Source organism: Trichosurus vulpecula, chromosome 1, assembly GCF_011100635.1.
Source record: "Trichosurus vulpecula isolate mTriVul1 chromosome 1, mTriVul1.pri, whole genome shotgun sequence".
NCBI lineage: Eukaryota > Metazoa > Chordata > Mammalia > Diprotodontia > Phalangeridae > Trichosurus > Trichosurus vulpecula.
In genome coordinates, this window is record NC_050573.1 from 147,673,799 (window position 1) to 147,697,227 (window position 23,429).

The 23,429-nt window shown below is 35.3% G+C and overlaps 1 protein-coding gene across 1 annotated transcript in view; it reads right to left on the reverse strand.

The window, feature by feature from the left end:
- The window catches only part of VPS13B (vacuolar protein sorting 13 homolog B), a 1,100,792-nt gene that overhangs the window by 950,676 nt on the left and 126,687 nt on the right, over positions 1-23,429 (reverse strand). The window contains 4 exon segments of the mRNA XM_036759288.1: positions 1,914-2,038; positions 10,366-10,560; positions 13,202-13,371; positions 17,430-17,621. Coding sequence (XP_036615183.1) covers positions 1,914-2,038; positions 10,366-10,560; positions 13,202-13,371; positions 17,430-17,621 — 682 coding nt within the window.

Sequence of the window (23,429 nt, forward strand, 5' to 3'; positions counted from 1 at the left end):
TAAAACGGGTTAATAGATTATTGGAATAATTTTGAGGCACATTCACCTATAGAAATAACAATTAAAACACATGCCTCAGAGTCAATAGCATTCTGCAAATTTGAAAAATTTAATTTATTCTATTAATAAGTTTTTAAAGATTTTATGGGACAATATTCTTAATCACAAGTACCTGAATTATATTCCCTTGCTTATTCTTTATATATTGCTTTACAGTTTGCATAGCACTATACATCTTCTCATCTCTGCCTTGTACAAATAATAAAGTTTAATTTTGTAAATCCTCAATGACACAATGATTACTACATATAAATATTGTGTCTTAGGTATTAAAGGCCTACAAAGAATATTTCAGTTTAAAAACACCACTAATATGCATATAGAAAATTATATAGCACTGCTTTGAGATAAATATACTATCTGTGGCACAGTTTATGTACTAGTACAGCTAATAAACATATTTACTGAGTAGCTATTTTAGAACATGCTTATTTATTTCTGAATAAACACAGTACATATTCCAGGCCATGTCTTGATAGATCAAGAGATAACATTTGGCTCATATGAAATATCGTACACACACTCAAAGATGCAATTAAAAAAAGTAAAACCAGTCTCCACTCTACATAATGAAAGGCATATGAGGAAGAATGATGAGAAGTGTGTAAAATTAAATACTTCAAGAGAGACTAAACATATCAAAATGTACAAGACCAACATATTTTGGTAAAATAAAAAATGGGAGGGGGCAGCCACTTATCAAAGCATTAAAAACATGAATTCATAACATTAGGTCTAACAGTTAACTTATGAAATTTTTATAGAACTGGTATTGGTAAAGAATGGAAATTTCTTAGAAAAGGTAGTGTGTGTGTGTTCCACTAAATCAGGCTACTTCAAAAATGTTATGTTCAGTTATGCACTATTACATCAAGTCATTTTCCCCATCAGAATACAGTACTTTGGGGGGAAAAAACAACTGATAACTCTTAAAGAATCAGCAATACTTTTCACAAGACATAATGAAAATAACTATAAAAATTTTAACTTCCACTACCTGGGTGATGTATTATGAAAAAAAGTTCATTCATTAACAGTATAAAACAAAGATAAATCATTCTTCAAATAATTTGTATGTCAAACCAAAAATATGCAACAAATTTATAATTATATGCTCTTGAAGTATGTCACAATTCATGATTATATTTATTACATATTCAAAAGAATACATCACTAGGCAAAAGATACAAATTTTATATACATAGAAACATGACAGCTTATTAATATCTCAAACATAAAATTTCAAATTGAGAAAATGTCATTCAAGTAACATATACATCTAAGCACTAAATTAATAATAGACATAATCCATTCCAGAAATAATTTAAATGACAATGAACTAGGCATGTCAGAAATACCATATTCTGTATACCAATACCATCAGGGTTATCAAGTCAGTGAACAAATTATTAAAGGAAATGTATAGCTCACTAGTGAATCACTGGGTTTCTAATGTCAACTAGTGGGTTCCTTATCTTAGAAATGTTTCATCTCAAAAATAAAATCGAGAATGAGAATTGGTCCAGTCTGAAATAGAAACGTTTTTGGAAGTCTCTTTTAAGCATCCTATCAAAATCAGGCACAAAAAGTAATATCAAATAGCAATTCTAATCCTACCAATAAGTATCATTATTCAAAAGTTCATTACTAATGGATATGCTTGAGAGAGAACAGGATGTTTTGAAGTTCTCAGAACAAAACATGTAACTTACACAAATTTCCCCTGTGCTGAAGTGTTATTTTTTAAGGTGCAATAACATAAAAATACATTTGCTTTTCGAAGGCAGAAAAAGTGAAAAGGAAAATAAGCCATCTCTTTCTCAACATTACATCTTTTAATAAATAATACTTACCAACACATGGGGAGTTTCAGCAATTTCCCATAAATAGCAATGCTAAAAGAGGGAATAAGTGGAACAGGTAAGCAGTACATTCCTTTACTATCCAGAGAGGTCAATCCTGCCTGGAAACCAAATACCTGAAACAAACAGAAAATGCTCATGAAGACAACGTTTTAACAAGCACAGAATGAAGCACACCAGCTTCAACTTTCTGTAAAACAGCTGCACATTAAATATTTTCCAGTGCCTTATCCATCTCCCAAATTATCAAACATTTCCTTTGACTTAACTTGACAATTTACTCAAAACAAAAATTATAAATTTTTTTTATTTAGACAATAATACTTCTATCACACCCCTGAAATACTCTTTGTAAATAATTTTTTGATCTTAGAACTTTACTATTACATATATGTGTGTCACATGTTTAACCACACATCAATTACCATTTTAAATGTTTTCCATCTATCTACTACAATATACATATCACTCATTCTATGTCTTTGATTATATTTTATACTTCATGTCGAGTACATTAGTTATCATTAATCTAATTTATGATTAAAGCAAATCTGAACAAAATCTTTCAGGAGGGCATCTAAAACAAAACTATGTCTTTCATTTCTATTTCTTTCATCTAAATCATGCACAAAAGACATTTCATGGCATAACATAAAAATACTGCATTTTGTTTTCACTTTTCTTTTCAATTAATTGTAAGGTTGAGCTCTTCTAACAAACTCGGTGAATTCCACAAAGGGAACTTTCATGTGTTTACACTTAAAACTAATAGATCATGGAAAAAATATTTTAAAGCAGTTAATGGAATTCCTCAACATTACTTTGACTTTCTGAAAGAAACAGGACAACATGATATTTTAAGTAAAACACTGCAAAGAATTAAACCTGATATTTCTTTTCAATTATTTCAAATAAGGTAGAAAATAAACATTTCACAACAGAAAAAATGGACACACAATTACAGAACACTGATTTACTGCTTTAATATTACCTAAAAAAAAGACTATGCCCAGTTCCTTATCTTTCACTTACTATTTATAATTCACTCAACATAAACAGCATGCAAATTCCACTATTGCTAATGATTAACTGTGAAATTCTGCACTGAAACATACAGATCTTAACTTGTATACAGATAATTTGTTTAACCAACTGTTAATTTTCCAAAATACCATTTTAGTAAATATAGCAAATTTTTAGTAAATATAGTCTCTTACTTATAACCACATTATATTACTACATATTTTTAGGAAATCAGCATGTCTGAAAGATTTCTGAAATTAATAGTTCCAAATCCTTTCTTTCCAAAAATCAGTATTTCAGAGAAAGAAAATCATTTTTGGAAACAAATATTCCTAGAATATACTTTCAAGAAAAATGTTGGGTTTTTTATATAAATTACTGGGTGGAAATGGGGAGCTTGGCTTTGCCGGATAACTATAAAGACAAATTCTCTTAAGAAACTAATCTTAAAAGTTAAACTATTCCTCCTCCACATAACTCCCCCCCCCCACCAAAATGTGATATTCTAAATGACCAAATTAAGAAACTCATTTCAGAATCTAATCTCCTCCAGAATGTTACTTTTTCACAAAATGTTCACTTATTCACAGCCCTGTCTTCATTCAAATTTCCAATTCAATTCAGTAAATATTTATTAAGCAGGAGATGATTCTAGGTGCTAAAATTTTCTTGCCCTCCCAAAGAAAAAATTACATTAGACACTATACTATATTTACTAATGCTTCTTACACATACTGAGTTATTCTATAGATCCTGATAATGAATAATGTTCGCATTATAAATATTATTTTATATATCACATAACTGTTTTCTAACTATATGAACTTTTTACCTAGGATCTCATACATACCCAACAATCCATTATTTGATGATTCAATGTATTATTTCATAAGATACCCCTATTTATTCATGGCTACTATAAAAATAACCTAGGGGGATACCCTTTTTATCTCACAGACATGCCAAAAATGTTGTAGATTATTTGGACATAGCAGATATTCTGAGGTTTGTTGTTTTTTAATTTTTACTCTATCTGCATGTTGTCTAGCAATACTTTCACAAGGATACTGGACAGCAGGTACAAGACAAAACAATAACAATTTTTGATGCAAATAACCTAAGACATTTAATTTGGGATCCTACTGGACAAAATGCTCCATATTTTCCCTAGGAAGAATATTTCTACCACTATTCTTCCCCGAATTTTTGCAAAATTACAAAATGCTTACAAATAAATAATACACCTATAAAGATACTGTGCTAGCCAGAGGAAGATTCAGAAGCCTGATTCATCAGTATAGGGATCTTCCAGAGACAAAAATCCCTCTTCCAACACACATCTGTAACTATTCTGCATTGTATAATCTTAGAGAACTGCTGGGGGGCACTAACAGTTTAAGTGACTCACCTAGCGTCACAATTATGAGCTCTGAGTCAGAGTCTGCTATCATCCTGACTCTCTGAAATTGACCCTCTTTCACCATGCCATGCTGCTTCTAATGCCGTAAAATTAAAAATCTCAAAATCTAGCCTTGTAAGAATGGCTCAGCTAGCCAACACAGCTTGTATGAGATATGAATTTGCGAGCAGTTCTAACAAGACTGCAACTGTTCAATCTATTAAAAAGAAAATTAAAGGCAGGTAATCATTTGCTAATGTACTTTCATATACATAAAACCTGAATAAGCACTAAACATCTCTTTTAAATAGCAAAGATTAACAAAAAATATAGGAAAGATTCGAAGTCATAAATTAAGTCTAAAAAAGATACTATCACTCATTCAAGATTCAGTCAAAAATAATTTGTCACCTCTAAGCCAGCATTGCTTATAAAGCTTATTAAATTGATACTCTGAATGAATAAGAGTTCACTATCACTTTACTTTGAAAGAGAAGACAGGAAAATACAGCAGAGTGGAAAAAGAAGTCACAAGATTTGAGTTCAAGTTCCAGCAATAACTCATTGCAGCTCTGTGACCTTGTACCATTTACTTCAATAACTAAATGTGTGTGGGTGCGGGTGTGGGTGTGTGTGTGAGAGAGAGGGAGAGATACTGCTTGCACATTGTAACTTATAAAATCTTATGGAAATGTAACTTTCCATCAGCAGATATCTGAATAAGCCATCAGAAATTGAAGAAAATCTAGTAAGGAAAGGTCATTATAAAGAGAAATTTATTTACTGAATAAATACCACATGTATTAATCAGTTGTGCTGACTTGTCTTTTTCTAAAAAAAAAATACTATTTGTCATATGGGATGGTTGATGGGGAGGTAAAATAGGAGAGGTGTGGGATATCATGGTGATGTAAGAAACAGAAAATATTAACAAAAATATTTTTTAAAAACTTAAGCTCTTTGAAAACAAAAAAAACACTACATGAGAAATCATTGAGATTGACAGAAAACTAAGCAAAAAGGTAGCTGAAATAATTTTACAGAAAGAAAATCATTTTAAGTCTATCAAGAAAGCATCTGGGGTCATAAGAATAACAAGAAAACATAGGACATTACTGTAAACATGGGGACACATTCCAAAAAGAAAAGCATCATGATGGGTTAAATTGTATACAGTACGAAATGTACTGATGGCAGATGCAGCATGAACAATGAGAACAGAGATAATTCCACAGCACATGATGAAAAAGTTAAGAAGGTAAAATGACCCTGGAAGATCACTCCTCCCTCTAAGCCTTCTTGGGCTAGAAGATCTCTCCGACCCCTGTGACCTCTATTTTAAGCAGTGTCCAGTCTGGCCATGTTTACTCCTTCATCCCTTTCTACATATCGTTCTCTAGCACACTTCTCACAAGAGTACTTCCTCCCATTCCCCCCTGCCCCAAATTTTAAAGCTTCCTTCTAGGTGTTGCCTTCCTCCACTATAATGTAGGCACCTTGAAAGAAGGGATTGTTTTTATTTTGGACTTATATTTGTATTCCCAGTGCTTAGGATGATGTCTGTGCTGTTATATATAAATGCCGATCCTCCCCCCCATCTTTCCTACACAACAAGTTACACTACCTACTGACAAGCTACCAAAGTGCTCTCACAGTGCAGGTCTGACCATAGCACTCCCCTTCTCAACAAATTCTAATGGCTCCCTATTGTCTCTAGGGTCAAATATAAACTCTTGTCTAACTTTTAAAGTCTTTCACAACCTGACCTCAATCTGCTACTGCAACCTTAGCTCCCCCCTTTCTGTAATCTGTAGTCTAGTCAAACTGGTCTCTTTGCTTCTTCACACATGGAACTCCAAGTCTCACCTCTGTCTCTTGGTTCTGGATGCCTCAATGCCTGGAATACATTCACACCTAACTTCTACCTCTTAAAATTCCATACCTTCAAAACTCTACTCAGGGACACCTTCTGCATGACACCTTTCCTGCTTGGATTAGACATGGTCCCTTTGACACTTGTGGGCAAAATCAAGAGCCATGAAGAGAAGTCACAAAGATGCAAATTTAGGTTGGATGTCCAACAACACTTATCATATGTGACAAGAAAAACTTCCTAACAACAAGAACTATAGAAAACATGGACTAAGCCAGCTTAAAGATAACGAGTTCAGAGGAGATTTTAAAGCAGAGGATTCCTGGCCACTTTTCAGTGATGTTGTAGCAATGAATCATAATTTAGGTATGGGTTAGACCAGCTGGCTCCTGAGATCCTTTCCAACTACAAACTACTATGAAGAGAAAGTAAAAAGCCTTCCCAAATTACAAAATAATACTCACTAAAAATAACTTTTATTTAGATCCAGAAGTTATTTACAGGCATCTGTTATATCACCAACGTATCTGTATTTCAAAGCAAATGCGTGAAATATAGTTAGCTATCATGAACTTCCCAGTAATCAACTGATCAAAAAGTAGTAAATTGGGAGTGTGAAACTTCTTTCTCCTCTTAATCATGACCAAAAATGTTCAAATTCATGAAACCCACTTTCTACTCCTTTCTAGTCTTCAAACACTCGTGCATATTTCAACATTAATTATTTCTTGCAAACTTTCATAGAATTTTAGAATTGAAAAGGCCATCAGCAGATCATTTGTGCCACATTAGGCTTCTGTTTGAAATCTTCAATGACAGATAATCCCGTACCTACCAAGACCTTCCGTTCACGAAAAATCAAAACAAAACCAAAAAATTGAGCAATCCCTGCCCTCATGTACATTTAAAAGCTATATGTCAGGAAGGAAGACCTATGCAGCAACTACCAGTAGTAAAAAGCAAGATCAAAGCACTCAGCAAAATATAAAGAAGTGACAAGGAGATATGTAAGGTTTGCATAGGGTTATGATAACAACAGCTGAAATATTAGGACAACATAGGAAACATTGGCTCCGCAGACAGGCAATGAGAAAAGGTCAAAATGGCTCTGACGGTTTCAGGCAAAGCACTTATAATTAGCAAAAATTACACTGCTATACACAAAATCTAGCACAGATAACTATTAGTAAGTATAAAAACTTATTATTACTTGTATATGGCCAATTAAAAGTAAGTTTTCATAAATGTTACATGTTTATGTCCAATAAAAATACAAATCTATTCACAATACAATTGCTATGGGGGCAGTGACAGTATAGGAGATGATCCTTACTTAGTACTGACACTTTCTTTGCAGCATATGATCAAGGGATGAATTATAACACATTTTAATAATTACTAGTCTAAAGTAGTAACTTATTAATGTAGTGCTTTAAATTTTCTAAAGCACTTTCCATAAAACTCTGGTGTAGGCAGCACAAATATTATTACCCCTGTTACAAGGAAACTTAGGTTCTTAAATGCTGACTTACAAATAATTTTGTAACCAATTAACAAGCATTTGTTTAGTGCCTGCTCTGTGCTATATACTGCACACTCAGGACAGAAACACCAGCATCTAGAAAGTGTCTGAGAACCGAGTTCACCTAACTCCAAGTCCAGCGTTCTGTTCATTCTACCTTGTTCATTCTCGTGTGAGCTTTATGAGAGCAGGGGCAATGCCCCATCGGTACTTGGTAACTACCCAGGAGCTCTCACAGAGCTCTGTACACAGGGGCAGGAGATTGAGAATGTTTAAAAAATGAATGAGCCCATAGTCTCAAATGATTTTGATCATCATCAAATATGAAGATGACTCAAAAATGAATTTTACCATGATCAAATGAAATAATAACTTTATTAAAGTACTTAGAACAATGCTTGGTACAAAGCACCATATAAACGTTATTTGTTGTTATTATTATTGTCATGATGCTTCATAGGATTTTGTAGTTAGAAAGGATCTCAGAAGCCAGCTAGTCTAACCCACACTTAAATTATGATTCATTGCTACAACATCACTGAAAAGTGGCCAGGAATCCTCTGCTTTAAAATCTCCTCTGAACTCGTTATCTTTAAGCTGGCTTACTCCATGTTTCAAATAGTTCTTACTGTTAGGAAGTTTTTCTTGTTATATGAGGAGAAAGTGAAGCTGGTGACTTTGCACAGCCCTCCCTCCCTTAACTCCAATTCACCTGCAAGTCATGGCATCACCTTCCTGCTGTCACAGTCCTCTTTGACAACAAAGTACAAACAACAACCATTATCATTATTAAAAATGAATGACTAGTATCTTTATGGACACAGAAAAGCATCGAATCTACATATAAATAAACAAAGGTTCAATGACATCCACCAGTGACAGATGATGAAGATGATGATGTTAATGATGATGACAACAATTGTGACAATGACAACTACACAATGATTGCTAGCACTCAAATACCACTCTTTTTATCCTCACGAGAACCTTGGGGGGGTAGATGTTATTTTTTTCCCCAGTTTATGGAAAAGTAAACTTAGGCATACATAGGTTAAATGACTTCCCCAAAACTAGACAACTAGTGTGTCCTAGGTCACATTTGAATTCGGGTTTCCCTAAGTTTGTGCCCATTGTTCTCTCCTAGCTATTTCTGTCAATGGCAGAGACATACTTGTCAACCACATTCAAAACCCTGGAGTCACCCTTGATCCCTCCCTTTTCCTTCATTGCACTTATCCAATCAGTTGTGGTGTCTAGTCATTTCAGTCTCCAAAACATCTCTCAGCTCACACCACCCTAGTACTGGCCCCGGATGGACAGATCCTTTGAGGAGGGAAGGGAGAAAGAGAGAAAGGGAAGAGGCGGGGAGAGACAGCAAGAGGCAGCCAGAAACAGGGAGACAAAGACTGAGAGTGATGGGGAGGGAAAGAAGGAAAGAGAGTCATGGAAAGACAGAGAGAGAGAAAGAGCAGTTATGAGAAAATGCAAGAAAGAGTCCACTCTGTTAAGGAGCATACACTCTAATAGGATAAAAGGACACATAAAAAGGAGCTAAAAAGCCAAAGGATGTGAGGGTGGGCAGGGAGGGTAACTGGGTGGGCATTTCCTCAAAAGGATCCAGGCAGGAATTAACCAATGAGAAGAGAGGGCCACAGGGGCAGATGTATCTCTAGGGTAAAAAGGCAGCTGGAAAGGAGTTGACAAGACTAATAAAAAAAAGAGCACTTGAAAAAAATTCATTCTTTTCTGCCTCCCCTCAACCCTTTTCCAAAATGAGTTGTTAATCATCAGCATCATTACCCCTTTTGTTCTATTTGTTTGTTTGTTTGGGGGGGGGGGGGCGGATTGCAGTGGTTTAGACCATCCAAACCGCATAGTTCATACTCCGTAGAATAACAAGTTCTCTTCTGCAAAGCCTGTAAACTGTGCCACTGTAACATCATTAATTCATATACACCTGAAGAAACCAGGCCTAGAATAGTCTTTATAATGGCTTATTTTCACTGCACCAATTTATAAACTTTTTAAAAGTTTAAAGCACCAAAATATATAAAGTGAACCAATAAAGACAAGTGATCTATTTGTATAGCCTCCTAATCTCTCAGTAATTTACCTGAAGTTTAGAGCTTCCAAGTAATTTTTCTTCAATTTACTGTTTGTTTTTACAGTTTCCTCTTCACATAAAACTGGTATTTCCTTAGGTATACACTGTCTCTGCTTAGACTATACATCTGTGTTTGCTTAGCAAATAAACTCAAGTGTTGAGCAATAAATGTATGTTTTTATGCACCTGCACTGCGATAGATTACTTGTAATATAAAAGGATTGTAACAGGGAAGAGATTGGCCAACAGTGACCACCCTCAACAACACTTCTTTTACAACCTGACTTAAAAGGATTACAGAAAGATTATCCCTTTGCCTTAAGAAATTAACATCCACTAAATGAGAGAGGTGGCTGAAAAGTAAAAGCCACTGGCCATTGGACAAAAAGCCTGAGCTTCAGGTATATTTTTTCACTGAAGGAGTTCACACAAATTACATAGTCTATATTGAAGGACTACTTTGTACTTGTTATGAATAGCATTACCACAGAATAGTAAAATAGTAGAGTTCTCATTTCTTACCTTAAGGTAGCAGTGTGCATAGCAGTTATGAAGCAGGTTGTCAGAAGGCTGGCTAAGGCTACTGACTGTGTGTACCAACTGTTCAGCATACATAGGCATAGAATGTTCCAAATTTATTTTATCAACAAGTATCTGAATAGAAGGCAAAGGTCGTAATGGCTGAAAGTTTGTGGTGTTCATGAAGCTACTGGAGTTCTAAAAAAAAAAAAAAATGCATACACAGTTCAATTCATTTTCAGAACTATAGTAGCTAGTCAGATAATAAACATTTATTAAATGCCTACTATGTGCCAGGCACCATGCTAAAAAGAGGTAAAACAAGATCCCTGCCATCAAAGAGTTCAAATCAAATTTTCACAATCAATGTATCAAAGAAAAGATTCAGATGGCTTCAATATACAGCAGCATCAAATCAATACAGAATTAAATCAAGGCAAGTGTGGATGGTCAAAAGCATACTGTACTTAACATCAGATGATTTGGGTTTTAGTCTTGGTTCTCTTTTGTGACCCCATTTCGGGTTTTCTTGGACAAAAACACTGGAGTGGTTTGTCATTTCCTTCTCCAGCTCATTTTACAGAGGAGGAAACTGAAGCAAGCAGGGTTAAGTGACTTGCCCAGGGTCACACAGCTAGGAAGTGTCTGAGGCCAGATGTGAACTCAGGAAGATGAGTCTTTCTGACACCAGACCAGGCACTCTATCCACTGCAACACCTAGTTGCCCCTGGCTCCGCTACTATATCTCAAAATGGTGGTAGAGGTGGTAAAATTTTATTTTTATCCTCATTTTAGAGATGAGGAAATCAAGATTCAGGACAGTTAAGTGACTTGCCTTTTGGCTCTGCAACTACGCATCAAAAGGCAAGTCACTTAATTGCCCTGAGTCTTGATTTCCTCATCTCTAAAATGATGATAATATTAAACTCTATCACCTCTAAGAGGGTGCAGAAATTCCTTTATACACTGCAGAATACTATATTAGAACCATTAGAGAAGAAGCATAGCCTTTGGTCAGTACAACAGTGTGGTTTAGAGTGAAGGAGTCAAACTCATTGTAACAGGCCCTACTGAGTACAGCCTGAACCAGATTAAAATTAATTGGGAAATGTTTAATAAAATAAAAATACAATATAATATAGATGATGTTAATTTGCAGTTTTCTTAGTCAATATGTTGACAGGGCTCCATTTCCATATGAGTTTGACAACACTGCTTTAGAGGATTCCAAGTCACCAGAAATTGATCTCAAGAAGTACAAACTATCAATGGGTTCCCTAGAATACACAAGAAATACTTGAACCAATCTGACTCCAAAGAAATGGCTTATCCTGAGCCTTCACACAACTCAATTTTCTGGAATGAATCTGGTTGCCTTCTCTGTAGAGGTTACTGGGTAGCCCTCTCAGGATCTGAGCCAGGAAGAAAGCCATGAAGGTGGCAAATGATACACAAAACACTTTGAAAAACACAACAGAAAATCTGGCAGCCTCTGACCAACAATTCAATGAAGATTCACAAAGGACAGCAATTTGAATGCAGCCAAATACTAAAATTACTATAAGTGATGGCAACACTGACAATTACAATAATTATGTAAATGCAAATGAACTCTAATTGCTTCATACTGTAATAAAGATCAAAGCAGCCATTCTCATGAATGTTTCTATAGATTTGTAAAGAGATAAATAAATTAAGGGATATTGGTAGATTTGCCCAGATACTTGTCCCACTATGCCCTCTTGAACAACACCAAGAAGGCCAGAAATTTTGGGATATCCAAAGATTTAACAATCTACTCTAGGAGCTCCAGGGCTGGATCTTCCATCTATTACCCATGCAAAGAGATTAAATTGACCTTAAAGAGGGCCTGCTTAGTAAAAACATATGAACTGGTTATGTATCTAGTTTCACATCAATAGCTAAAGAGATTGAAAAGAGAAAACTAATCAATAAGGAGGGAAGATAAATTAGCTGAAAAAAGGAAATCTCCTCACTAGCAAAAGAAGACCCTAGAAAAAGTTCTGTGCTTATTTTAGCTATATTCAGAAACTTTTCCCCACACAAAAAAAGCTCATGACTGAACATTTTGTTATACTATGGCCCTTCCTTGACCAAAAATAGTATACTGACATGGCTCAGAAATTTCTGTATTGTTACCTACGATGTGAAAACAACTTTTGCCTCTCCTCTTCTTCTGATGGAAATGACTAAAACTCTAGAAACCTCTTTGAGGATGGTAAATTCTTATTGAGACAGAGCAAAATCATGACAGCTTGGTGTACAAGGGCAGAGCAGAGAGGTGAAGACCCTCTAGAGGTCCAGATTTTTAAAGAAAATTTTAGATGGAATGAAGCTTAAATGCAAACGTGTGTGTGTGTGTGTGTGTGTGTGTGTGTGTGTGTGTGTTTAATGCTGTGGGTGTGTAAGTGCTCAAGTCTTTATAAGGAAAGATACCAAATTTGTTGCTAACAGAGAAACAGTACAATATGCAACAATATTTTAATCTTCTCTTTAATCTCTTTATTCTTCACCAAAATTTTCTGAAAATTATTTTTCCAATGATATGATACCCAACAAGTATTTCCAGAATAGTAGATAGAAGAGAACACACAATATATCATAAATACTGATATGACTATTTGTTCACCATTCCTATCATACTTTTTTGGTAATTTCTTCTATAAAAGATCACAATTGCATGAGTAACTTATTAAAAGAGCTACATAGATATTCATTCATTTAAAATGTTATACCCATATAGTATAAAATGTTATGTTCAAAATACAAAACAAGTACTACACATGTAGGAAAATATAAGTTGCAAATATTGTCATACCTTTTCGCCCATAATAACAGGAAGCAAATGACCTAATAAGTTGAATTCAGCCATGAAGACTGTAACAGTACATTTAAGAATAGTAACACAAGTGAGTCGAGTAGGAATATATTCCTCCAGAGATGCTACTTCTTCAGTGTTTGGTATGGTTCTATATTCATCCACAACATCTATAATAAAATATGATGAAAATTCAGCAAGGAAAAAAAAATAGAAGGGGGAAATTTCCCTCAATGATATCCTTACAAAAGAGACTAAATTTTTTTCTTTACCTGTAGTAGTACTTCTTATTTCTAAATTTTTCCCCCAAACCTATTCATAGATGGTATTCACCAAGACCTAAAATTATTTTTCTTTTAACAAATATCAATTATACAATAAAAGTTAGACTACTTAGATGGAGACTAATTTTCACTAAGCTGAATTCGTTCTTTTTGTATTAAGGTTTTACACTCTCATTTTTCACTATCCAGGCTCTTTCCTAGCTGCTACAAGCAAGACCAAGTCCCCCATATCCTTAATAAAAAAAAATTTTTTTTAAATCATTAAACTCTACATTTCCTTCCCACTTCATCCTTTCTCTGCCAAACTCCTAGAAAAAGTTTTCTCTCCCTTCTGTCTCCATTTTCTCTTCTCTTGCTTACTTCTTCACCCTGAGTAATGTGGTTTCCAACAACTGAAACTGCCCTCTTCAAAGTGACCAATAATCTCTTAATTTACAAATCTGATGGCCTTTTCTCTACCCTCAGCATCCTTGAGAGGGCAGCGAGCTGGTGCAGTGGATAGAGTGCTGGGCCTGGAGTCAGAAAGACTCATCTTCCTGAGTTAAAATCTGGCTTCAAACACTTCTGTGCAACCTTGGATAGGTCACTTAACCCTCTTTGCCTCAGTTTCCTCATTTGTAGAATAAGCTAGAGAAGGAAATGGCAAACCACTCCAGTATCTTTGCCAAGAAAATCTCAAATGAGGTCATGAAGAGTTGGACACAACTGAAAATGACTCAACAATAATAACATTCTTCTTGAACTCTCCTCAGCACAGAACACTGCTAAATACTCTCTCCTCTCAGAAACTCACTCATCCCTGGGTTTCCATGACACTGGTCTCTTGTGATTCTTCTCCTACCTGTCTAACCACTCTTTCTATATCTTCTTTACTAGATATTCATATATACCAGGTTCTCTAAATATAGGCATGTCTACAATTCTCCATCCGGGGATCTTCTCTCTTTCTCTCCCTCTATACACTCTTAGTGACTTCATCAACTCAGATGGGATTATTATCTCTTTGCTGCTGACTATCATATATGTAATTCCAGCCCTAATTTATCTTCTAAACTTCAATTCCACATCTTCAACTGCTTATTGGATGTTCCAAACTAGATGTCCCAAAGGCATCTCAAATTCAGTATTTCCGAACAGAATTCATTATCATTCTCCTCCACATCTACCTATTCTCTAAACTTCCCTATTTGCTGAGAGCACTAAGAACCTTTCAATCAGGTTTGCAACTGCAATGCAATCCTCAACTCATCACTCTTGCTTACCTCACATATCTAATCAAATTCTAAATTTCCATCATTTCCATATCATTTACATCTCTTGCATATATACTCTTTTCTCCCTACACACCATCTTAGATCATTATCCTCATCATTTGCAGGGACTACTGCAATAGCTTTCTAATTGGTCTCCCTATCTTAAGTCTTTCCCCACTCAACTCTCTCCTCCATAAGAGTATTTTTCTCTAACTCCAAGTCTAACCATGCCATCCCCTCTAATCTACAGACTCTAGTGGCTCAATATTACCTGTAGGAACAAACAAAAACTTATTCGTTTGACATACAAAACTCTTTTCAACATGGCCCCATTGAATTTTGCCAACTCAATTACATGTTACTCCTTTGCATACATTCTGCGGTCTCATACAAGTTATGTTGCATTTCCTCACACAAGGCACTCCTATCTAAAGTCCTGTGAGGCTCAAATGAGATAACAGAGATAAAGCACTCTGAAAAACCTAAAGTACAATATAAATGTGAGCTATTGCTATTACCTTCAAATTATTATTATTATTATTATTATTATTATTATTATTATTATTACTATTAGCCTGCAGTCACCAAGTTTCCACTCAGGTGATGACACTATTCCTTCAACTTTCCACCATGCCCTTTCTGAGCTCAAGCAATATTTATAAAGCAATAATACAGGGGTGTACATTAAACAACAGGGCGGTTCAAAGTGAAAACAACTATGCACACACATTATTAAGTTTAATCTGCAATTATTAACTTTCTTAAAAAAGTGTTTAAGCCTTGATTTATAACAACTGCCAATTTCTGAGGTGTAAATGCTCACACTGCAAATTTAATGGCTCTTGCAAGGACATTAAGACTGACTCCAGTGCATTCCCATTCCTATTTACCAAATCTATGCTTTTCCCTCTTGCCTTGGAATACTCTCTCTCCACAACTATGCTTCCTGGAATCCCTGAGTTTCCTTTAGGATTAAACTCAAGAATCATATTTTACATGAGACATTTTTTGGTTCCCTTCAGGTGATAATGCTGTATTTTGTACATACATACACGCATTTTGTCCCCCCTATTACGATATAAATTTCAAGGGTTTTTTTCTTTATATTTCCAGTACCTAGAAGAATGCCTGGCACACAGAGGCCAATTAATGAATGCTTTTCAATCAGTTAACTTAGACTTCTTCTGTCTAAGAGTGGGATATCTGGGTCAAAGGTTATAGAATTTTTAGTCATTATTAAGAATAAATACAAATTTCTTTCTAGAATGGCAAAACCAATTCACTAATCACCAACAGTGTATTAGTATGTCTTTCTAACATAGATGTTGTAATACTGACTATTCCCATCTTTTGTCATCTGTGAAAATTTACTGAATCTGAGTGACGTTAATTTATGTTTCTTTCATTATTAGTGACTTAGTACAATCTTTTCATATGGTTAAGTGTGCAGTTCTTTTTTTGAGAACTGTTTCTTCATGTCTTTTCATCGTTTTGCAAATGGCACCTGTACAGGTGCTCCTGTCAGCGCCAAAGTAGCAACTAGCTTATAACTGAGCAAACATCCAGTTCAGAAGGTGGAGATGGATGTTTATACTGTGCAGGAAAGGATCAGAGTAGGAAATTATTGGGGAATAAAGGTGGATATGGTTGTGCTGAAGGCAAATTCCATGACTGACTACTGTGGAAAATATGGGATGGGACCTATCTTCCCACCTCCTAAATGGTTAAAACCTCTTGCGTTGGGTTCACAGCTGTCCACTTGGGAGAACACTGATTCAGAGAGTAACTATACTAACATTAAAGTGAATGCAGAAAAAGTACAAAAAAAAAATGCGGTGATTCTTTTAGGAAGCACAAACAATGAGGGGACTCAGAAAAGACAACTTAGAGTAAGAGACACTCGAACTAAAACCGGAAGGAAAATAGGGGTTCCAAGATATAGAAGTGAGAAGCATTTTAAGAATGATGGAAGTGGAACTAGCATGTACAGAGGTGGGAACTGGAATTAATGAAGAGAAGAAAAATGTATTTTATTGTTTTGAAGGATGCTATGCATGTCTGTCCCCCACACAACACCATGCAGGAACAAATACTGGGTTAATTCTAGCCCAATATTACATCATAATTACATTGACAAATTATCCATGATCTGGTTATCCTACAGAAAGTGAATGTAAATGATAACACCTTAACAACATCACAGTGATCATAGGCTCAAAGTATTAAATAGTTGCTTTGCCTTATCTCTCATTAGAATTATCTTTTCGCCATATAAAGCATATTAGAATAGAACATTAAACATCTTAAAACTTATTAATTCCCTATATCATAAATTCATAGCCCTAAAAACCTAGCAGAAAATTTCCATCAACAAGGATATAGATGGCCTAGAAGTCAGGAGAATAGTTTTCATGTATGACTTAAATAAAAAGGCCCTTTCTTTAGGATAAGACAACAAGCAGTTTCCACAATGTTTTATTTACTAAATTAAATATTTCCAGTTAAACATTTGTCCCATACCTCCAAAGCAAATATTACTCCTAGGAATAAAGATCATTCCACGTTTAAAAAGGTACAGCATATGAACAAATTGTTTAAGAAAAAAGTACAGTAACAGAAAAGAGAAAAACTGCATTTAAACACTAATCTAATTCAACTGGCAATTGAATGAACATCAAATCAACAACTTACCTGGTTTTATCCCACTGTAAGGTTCATATTCATGTTCCAAGGCACAAACAATCATTTTCAAAATCCTGTGTACTGCACTGCTATGCAAGCGAAGATCAAGAGGACCTACAACAAGACTTTTGGTGGACTTCTCCTGAACATTCCCCAAATCTTCACTTTTTGTGGAAGGAAGGTCTTGTTGATTTCCAGGTGCTAGTTAAATATACATATATGTTTCATAATTAACATATTAATTCATATTACTAGGCACAAACTTTAAAATTAATTCTGTAGGAACCAAAGGTCTATTCGAACATCATTTGGAACAATCTAATGTCACATTTCAATCTTTATTTTTATCAAGTAAATTCATTACTGTGAATGTCAACAAACTGACATCTCTCAAAACAAAGGCTCTTCCCAATAAGCTACACAAAATGGAAGTGAAGCTTCTTCACAACCTGGATGGTCACTGGATGAGGTCTATCACCCCCGGAACAGAGGGGAGTGGAGCTCAGCGTGAGCGACCACAGAACCAACCAGAACAGGAGCCGGATGCAACAGGTCCTAGCACCCTGAATCGGTGAGCTGCGGCAGTTACCAGACTTCTCAACCCACAAACACCAAAGACAACAGAGAAGGTTAGTGGGAAAAGCTGCGGGGGAGAGAGTGAAAAGAGTTCACAATTCAGCCACCACCCCAGGGGTCGGAGGGGGGGGGGAGGGGGTACAGCTGCAGTTACTTCCAGCCCCAGGCCCACCTGGTGGGAGGAATTAAGTGGGGATCACAGCAGGATTGCAGAACCTGCTTAAGATTTGCATCAGGTCTGGATTGGCAGTTCTTGGGGAAGGAGGAATGCTGGGGTGGCAGAGCTGGCTGTATAGAAATAGCTCTGAAATCAACAGTGCATCCCCTCAAGCTTGGAACAAAGTACTCTTTGCTCTATAGGCAGTCATACCCCGAGGAAAAACTCAAGGGTCAAGTGAGTTGGCTGGGAACATGGCCAGGCAGCAAAAACACACTCAGATTCAGTCTCAGACTTTGGAATCTTTCTTTGGTGACAAAGAAGACCAAAACATACAGACAGAAGAAGTCAACAAAGTCCAAGAGCCTACATCAAAAGCCTCTAAGAAAAACATGAACTGGTCTCAGGCCATAGAAGGGCTCAAAAAGGATTTGGAAAAGCAAGTTAGAGAAGGAGAGGAAAAATTGGGAAGAGAAATGAGAAGGATGCGAGAAAACAATGAAAAACAAGTCAATGACTTGCTAAAGGAGACCCAAAAGAATACTGAAAAAAATATTGAAGAAAACAACACTTTAAAAAATAGACTAACCCAAAAGGCAAAAGAACTCCAAAAAGCCAATGAGGAAAAGAATGCCTTGAAAGGCAGAATTAGCCAAATGGAAAAGGAGGTCCAAAAGAACACCGAAGAAAATACTACCTTCAAAATTAGATTGGAGTAAGTGGAAGCTAGCAACTTGATGAGAAATCAAGATATTATAAAACAGAACCAAAGGAATGAAAAAGTGGAAGACAATGTGAAATATCTCCTTGGAAAAACCACTAACCTGGAAAATAGATCCAGGAGAGATAATTTAAAAATTACTGGACTAACTGAAAGCCATGATCAAAAAAAGACCCTAGATATCATCTTTCAAGACATTATCAAGGAGAACTGCCCTGATATTCTAGAACCAGAGGATAAAATAGAAATTGAAAGAATCCACAGATCACCTCCTCAAAAAGATCCCAAAAAGAAAACTCCTAGGAATATTGTCACCAAATTCCAGAGCTCCCAGGTCAAAGAGAAAATACTGCAAGCAGCCAGAAAGAAACAATTTGAATATTGTGGAAAAACAATCAGGATAACACAGGATCTAGCAGCTTCCACATTAAGGGATCGAAGGGCTTGGAATATGATATTCTGAAGGTCAACAGAGCTAGAATTAAAACCAAGAATCACCTACCCAGCAAAACTGAGTATCATGCTCCAAGGCAAAATATGGACTTTCAATAAAATAGAGGACTTTGAAGCTTTCTCAGTGAAAAGACCAGAGCTGAATAGAAAATCTGACTTTCAAACATAAGAATCAAGAGAAGCATCAAAAGGTAAACAAGAAAGAGAAATCATAAGGGACTTACTAAAGTTGAACTGTATTGTTTACATTCCTACATGGAAAGATGATGTGTATGATTCATAAGACCTCAGTATCATAGTAGCTGAAAGGAATATGCATGCATACACACACATACACACATACACACACACACACACACACACACACACACACACACACACACACACAAAAATATATAGACAAAGGGCACAGGGTGAGTTGAATATGAAGGGATGATATCTAAAAAAATAAAATCAATTTAAGGGATAAGAGCGGAATGTATTGAGAGAGGAAGAAAGGGAGAGATAGAATGGGGTAAATTATCTCGCATAAAAGTGTCAAGAAAAAGCGGTTCTCTAGGAAGGGAAGAGGGAACAGGTGAGGAGGAATGAGTAAATCTTGCTCTCATTGGATTTGACCTGAGGAGGGAATACCATACACACTCAATTGGATATCTTACCCCACAGGAAAGAATGAAGAAGAAGATAAAAAAGGGGGGACAATAGAAGAGAAGTCAGACGGGGGAGGAGGTAATCAAAAACAAACACTTTGAAAAGGGACAGGGTCAAGGGAGAAAATTCAGTAAAGGGGGATAGGTTAGGAAGCAGCAAAACATAGTTAATCTTTCACAACATGAGTATTGTGGAAGGGTTTTACATGTTGATACCCATGTGGCCTATGTTGAATTGCTTGCCTTCTTAGGGAGGGTGGGTGGGGAGGGAAGAGGGGAGAGAATTTGGAACTCAAAGTTTTAAAAACAGACGTTAAAAAACAAACAAAAAAAAGTTTTTGCATGCAACTAGGAAATAAGATACACAGGCAATGGGGCATAGAAATTTATCTTGCCCTACAAAAGAAGAAGGGAAAGGAGGATGGGAGGGGAGTGGGGTGACAGATGGGAGGGCTGACTGGGGAATGGGGAAACCAGAATACATGCCATCTTGGAGTGGGTGGGAGGGTAGAAATGGGGAGAAAATTTGTAATTCAAACTCTTGTGAAAATCAATGCTGAAAACTAAAAATATTAAATAAAGAAAAAAAAGAAATGAGCTGCCCTCCAGCTCCTATCAAGAATCAGTTCTCAAAACAATCCTCCATCATATTTAGTGTCATAATCCCATATTATCAGATTTAATAAATAAAAAGCTCTTTTCTGGGGAAAAAAAAAGAATTAATTAAACAAAAGCAAACAAATGAAAAAAAAAAAGAAGAAAATGTGAAATATCTCATTGGAAAAACAACTGACCTAGAAAATAGATTCAGAAGAGATAATTTTAGAAATATGGAACTATCTGAAAGCCATGATCAAAAAAAAAATTAAAAATAAGGATTACACTGGGAGCAGAAAGGAGAGCCATAATAAGGTAAATTATCTCACATGAAGAGGTGTGAAAAGTCCTATTATTGGGGGAGGGTAGAATCATTTGAACCTTACTCTCATCAGAACTGGCTCAAAGAGAGAATAACATACACAATTAGCTAGGTACAGAAATCTATCTTACCCTTTAGGGAGGAGAGGAGGTTAAAAAAGGTGAGATGAAGAAGGGGGACTGACGGAAGGAAGAGCAGATTGGGAGATGCAGTGCTAAGAAGGAAAACACTGGTGATGAGGGAATGGGTGAAAGGAGAGAAGGATAAACAGGAGGAAAAAGAAGATGGAGGGAAATGCACAGTTAATAATCATAACTGTTAATGTGAATGGGATGAACTTACCCATAAAACAGAAGTGGATAGCAAAAACCAGAATCCTATAATATGTTGTTTACAAAAAACACACATGAAGCAAAGCAACACACACTAAGTAAAGGTAAGGGGCTGGAGCAGAAGCTATTATACTTCAGCTAAAGTAAAAAAAAAAGCAGGAGTAGCAATCATAATATCAGATGAAGCAAAAGCAAAAATAGGTCTAATTAAACGAGATTAGTAAGGAAATTACATCTTGATAAAAGTTACCACAGACAATGAAGCAATATCAATACAAAACATATATGCACCAAGTGGTATAGCATCCAAATTCTTAAAGGAAAAGTTAGGTGAGTTACAGGAGGAAATAGGCAGCAAAACTATACTGGTGGGGGATCTCATTTTTCCCCTCTCTGAACCATAAATCTAACCACAAAATAAATAAGAAAGAGGTTAAAGAGGTGAATAAAATTTTGGAAAAGTTAGATACTAAATGGGAATAGAAAAGAATATAATTTTTTCTCTGTGGTACATCGTATGTATACAAAAAGTGACCAGGCATTAGCGCATAAAAACCTCACAATCAAATGTAGAAAGGCAGAAATGCTTTCTTTTCAGATTATAACACAATAAAAATTACACTCAATAAAGGATATTGGAAAGACAGATTAAAGATTAATTGGAAACTAAATAATGTAATCCTAAAAAACGAATCGATCAAAGAACAAATTTAGAAACAACCAATAATTTCTTTAAAGAGAATCACAACAATTAGACAACATAACAATTTATGGGTTGCAGTCAAAGCAGTAGTTAGGGGAAATTTTATATCTCTAAACTCTTACATCAATAAAATAGATGAAGAGCAGTTCAAAGATTGGGCATGCAACTAAAAAACTAGAAAAATTAAAAATCCCCAATTGAGCACCAAAATGGAAATCCTGAAAACAAAAGGTAAAATTAATAAAACTAAAAGTAAGAAAACTATTGTGGTAAAAATTAAAACTAGGAGCTGGTTTTATTAAAAAAAATAAATCCAATAAGATAAACCACTGGTTAATTGGATTTTAAAAAAGGAAAAAGGAAACCAAATTACCAGAATCAAAAATGAAAACGTTGAATTCGCCACCAATGAAGAGGAAATTAAAGCCATTATTAGAACAGTTTTGCCCAATTATATGTCAATAAATCTGATAACCAAAGCAAAATCAATGAATATTTGCAAATTTTAAACTGTCCAGATTACAGAAGAGGAAAAAGAATACTTAAATGACCCCATTTTAGAGAGAGAAACTGACCAAAACATTAATGCACTCCCTAAGAAAAAATCCCCAGGGCAAGATGGGTTCACAAGAGAATTCTATCAAACAGTTAAAGAACAATTAATTCTAACATAAATATAAACTATTTGGAAAAATAGGCAAAGGAATCATACCAAATTCCTTTTCTGACAGAAATATAATGCTGATATCTAAACCAAGAACAACTAAAATGGAGAAAAAAACTACAAAGCAATTTCCCTAGTGAATACTGATGCAAAAATATTAAATGAAATACTAGCAAGATTACAGTAATATATGATGAGGATCATACACTATGACCAGATGGCATTTACCAGAAACGTAGAGTTGGTTCAATTATTAGGAAAACTATCAGCATAATTGATCATATCAATAATAAAACCAACAGAAATCATATGATTATCTCAATAGATGCAGAAAAAGCTTTTGACAAGAAATAGCATCCATTCCCATTAAAAAAAAAACACTAGAGAGCATAGGAATAAATGGAGCCTTCTTTAAAATGATAAATAGCATATCTAAAGCGATTAGTAAGCCTTATGTATAATAGGGATAAGCTAGAAGCCTTCCCAATAAGATCAGGAGTGAAGCAAGGATGCCCATTATCATCATTATTATTCAATATTGTACTAGAAATGTTAGCTTTAGCAATAAGAGAATGAAAAGAAACTGAAATCAGAATAGGCAATGAGGAAATAAAATTACTCCTCTTTATAAACGATGCGAAAGTATACTTAGAGAATCCTAAAGAATCACCTAAAAAGTAGCTGAAATAATTAACAACTTCAGCAAAGTTGTAGGATATAAAATGAACCCACATAAATCATCAGCATTTCTACATATCACCAAAAAAAACCAAGCAGCAAGAGACAAGAAGAAAAATTCCATTCAAAATACTGCAGACAATATAAAATACTGGG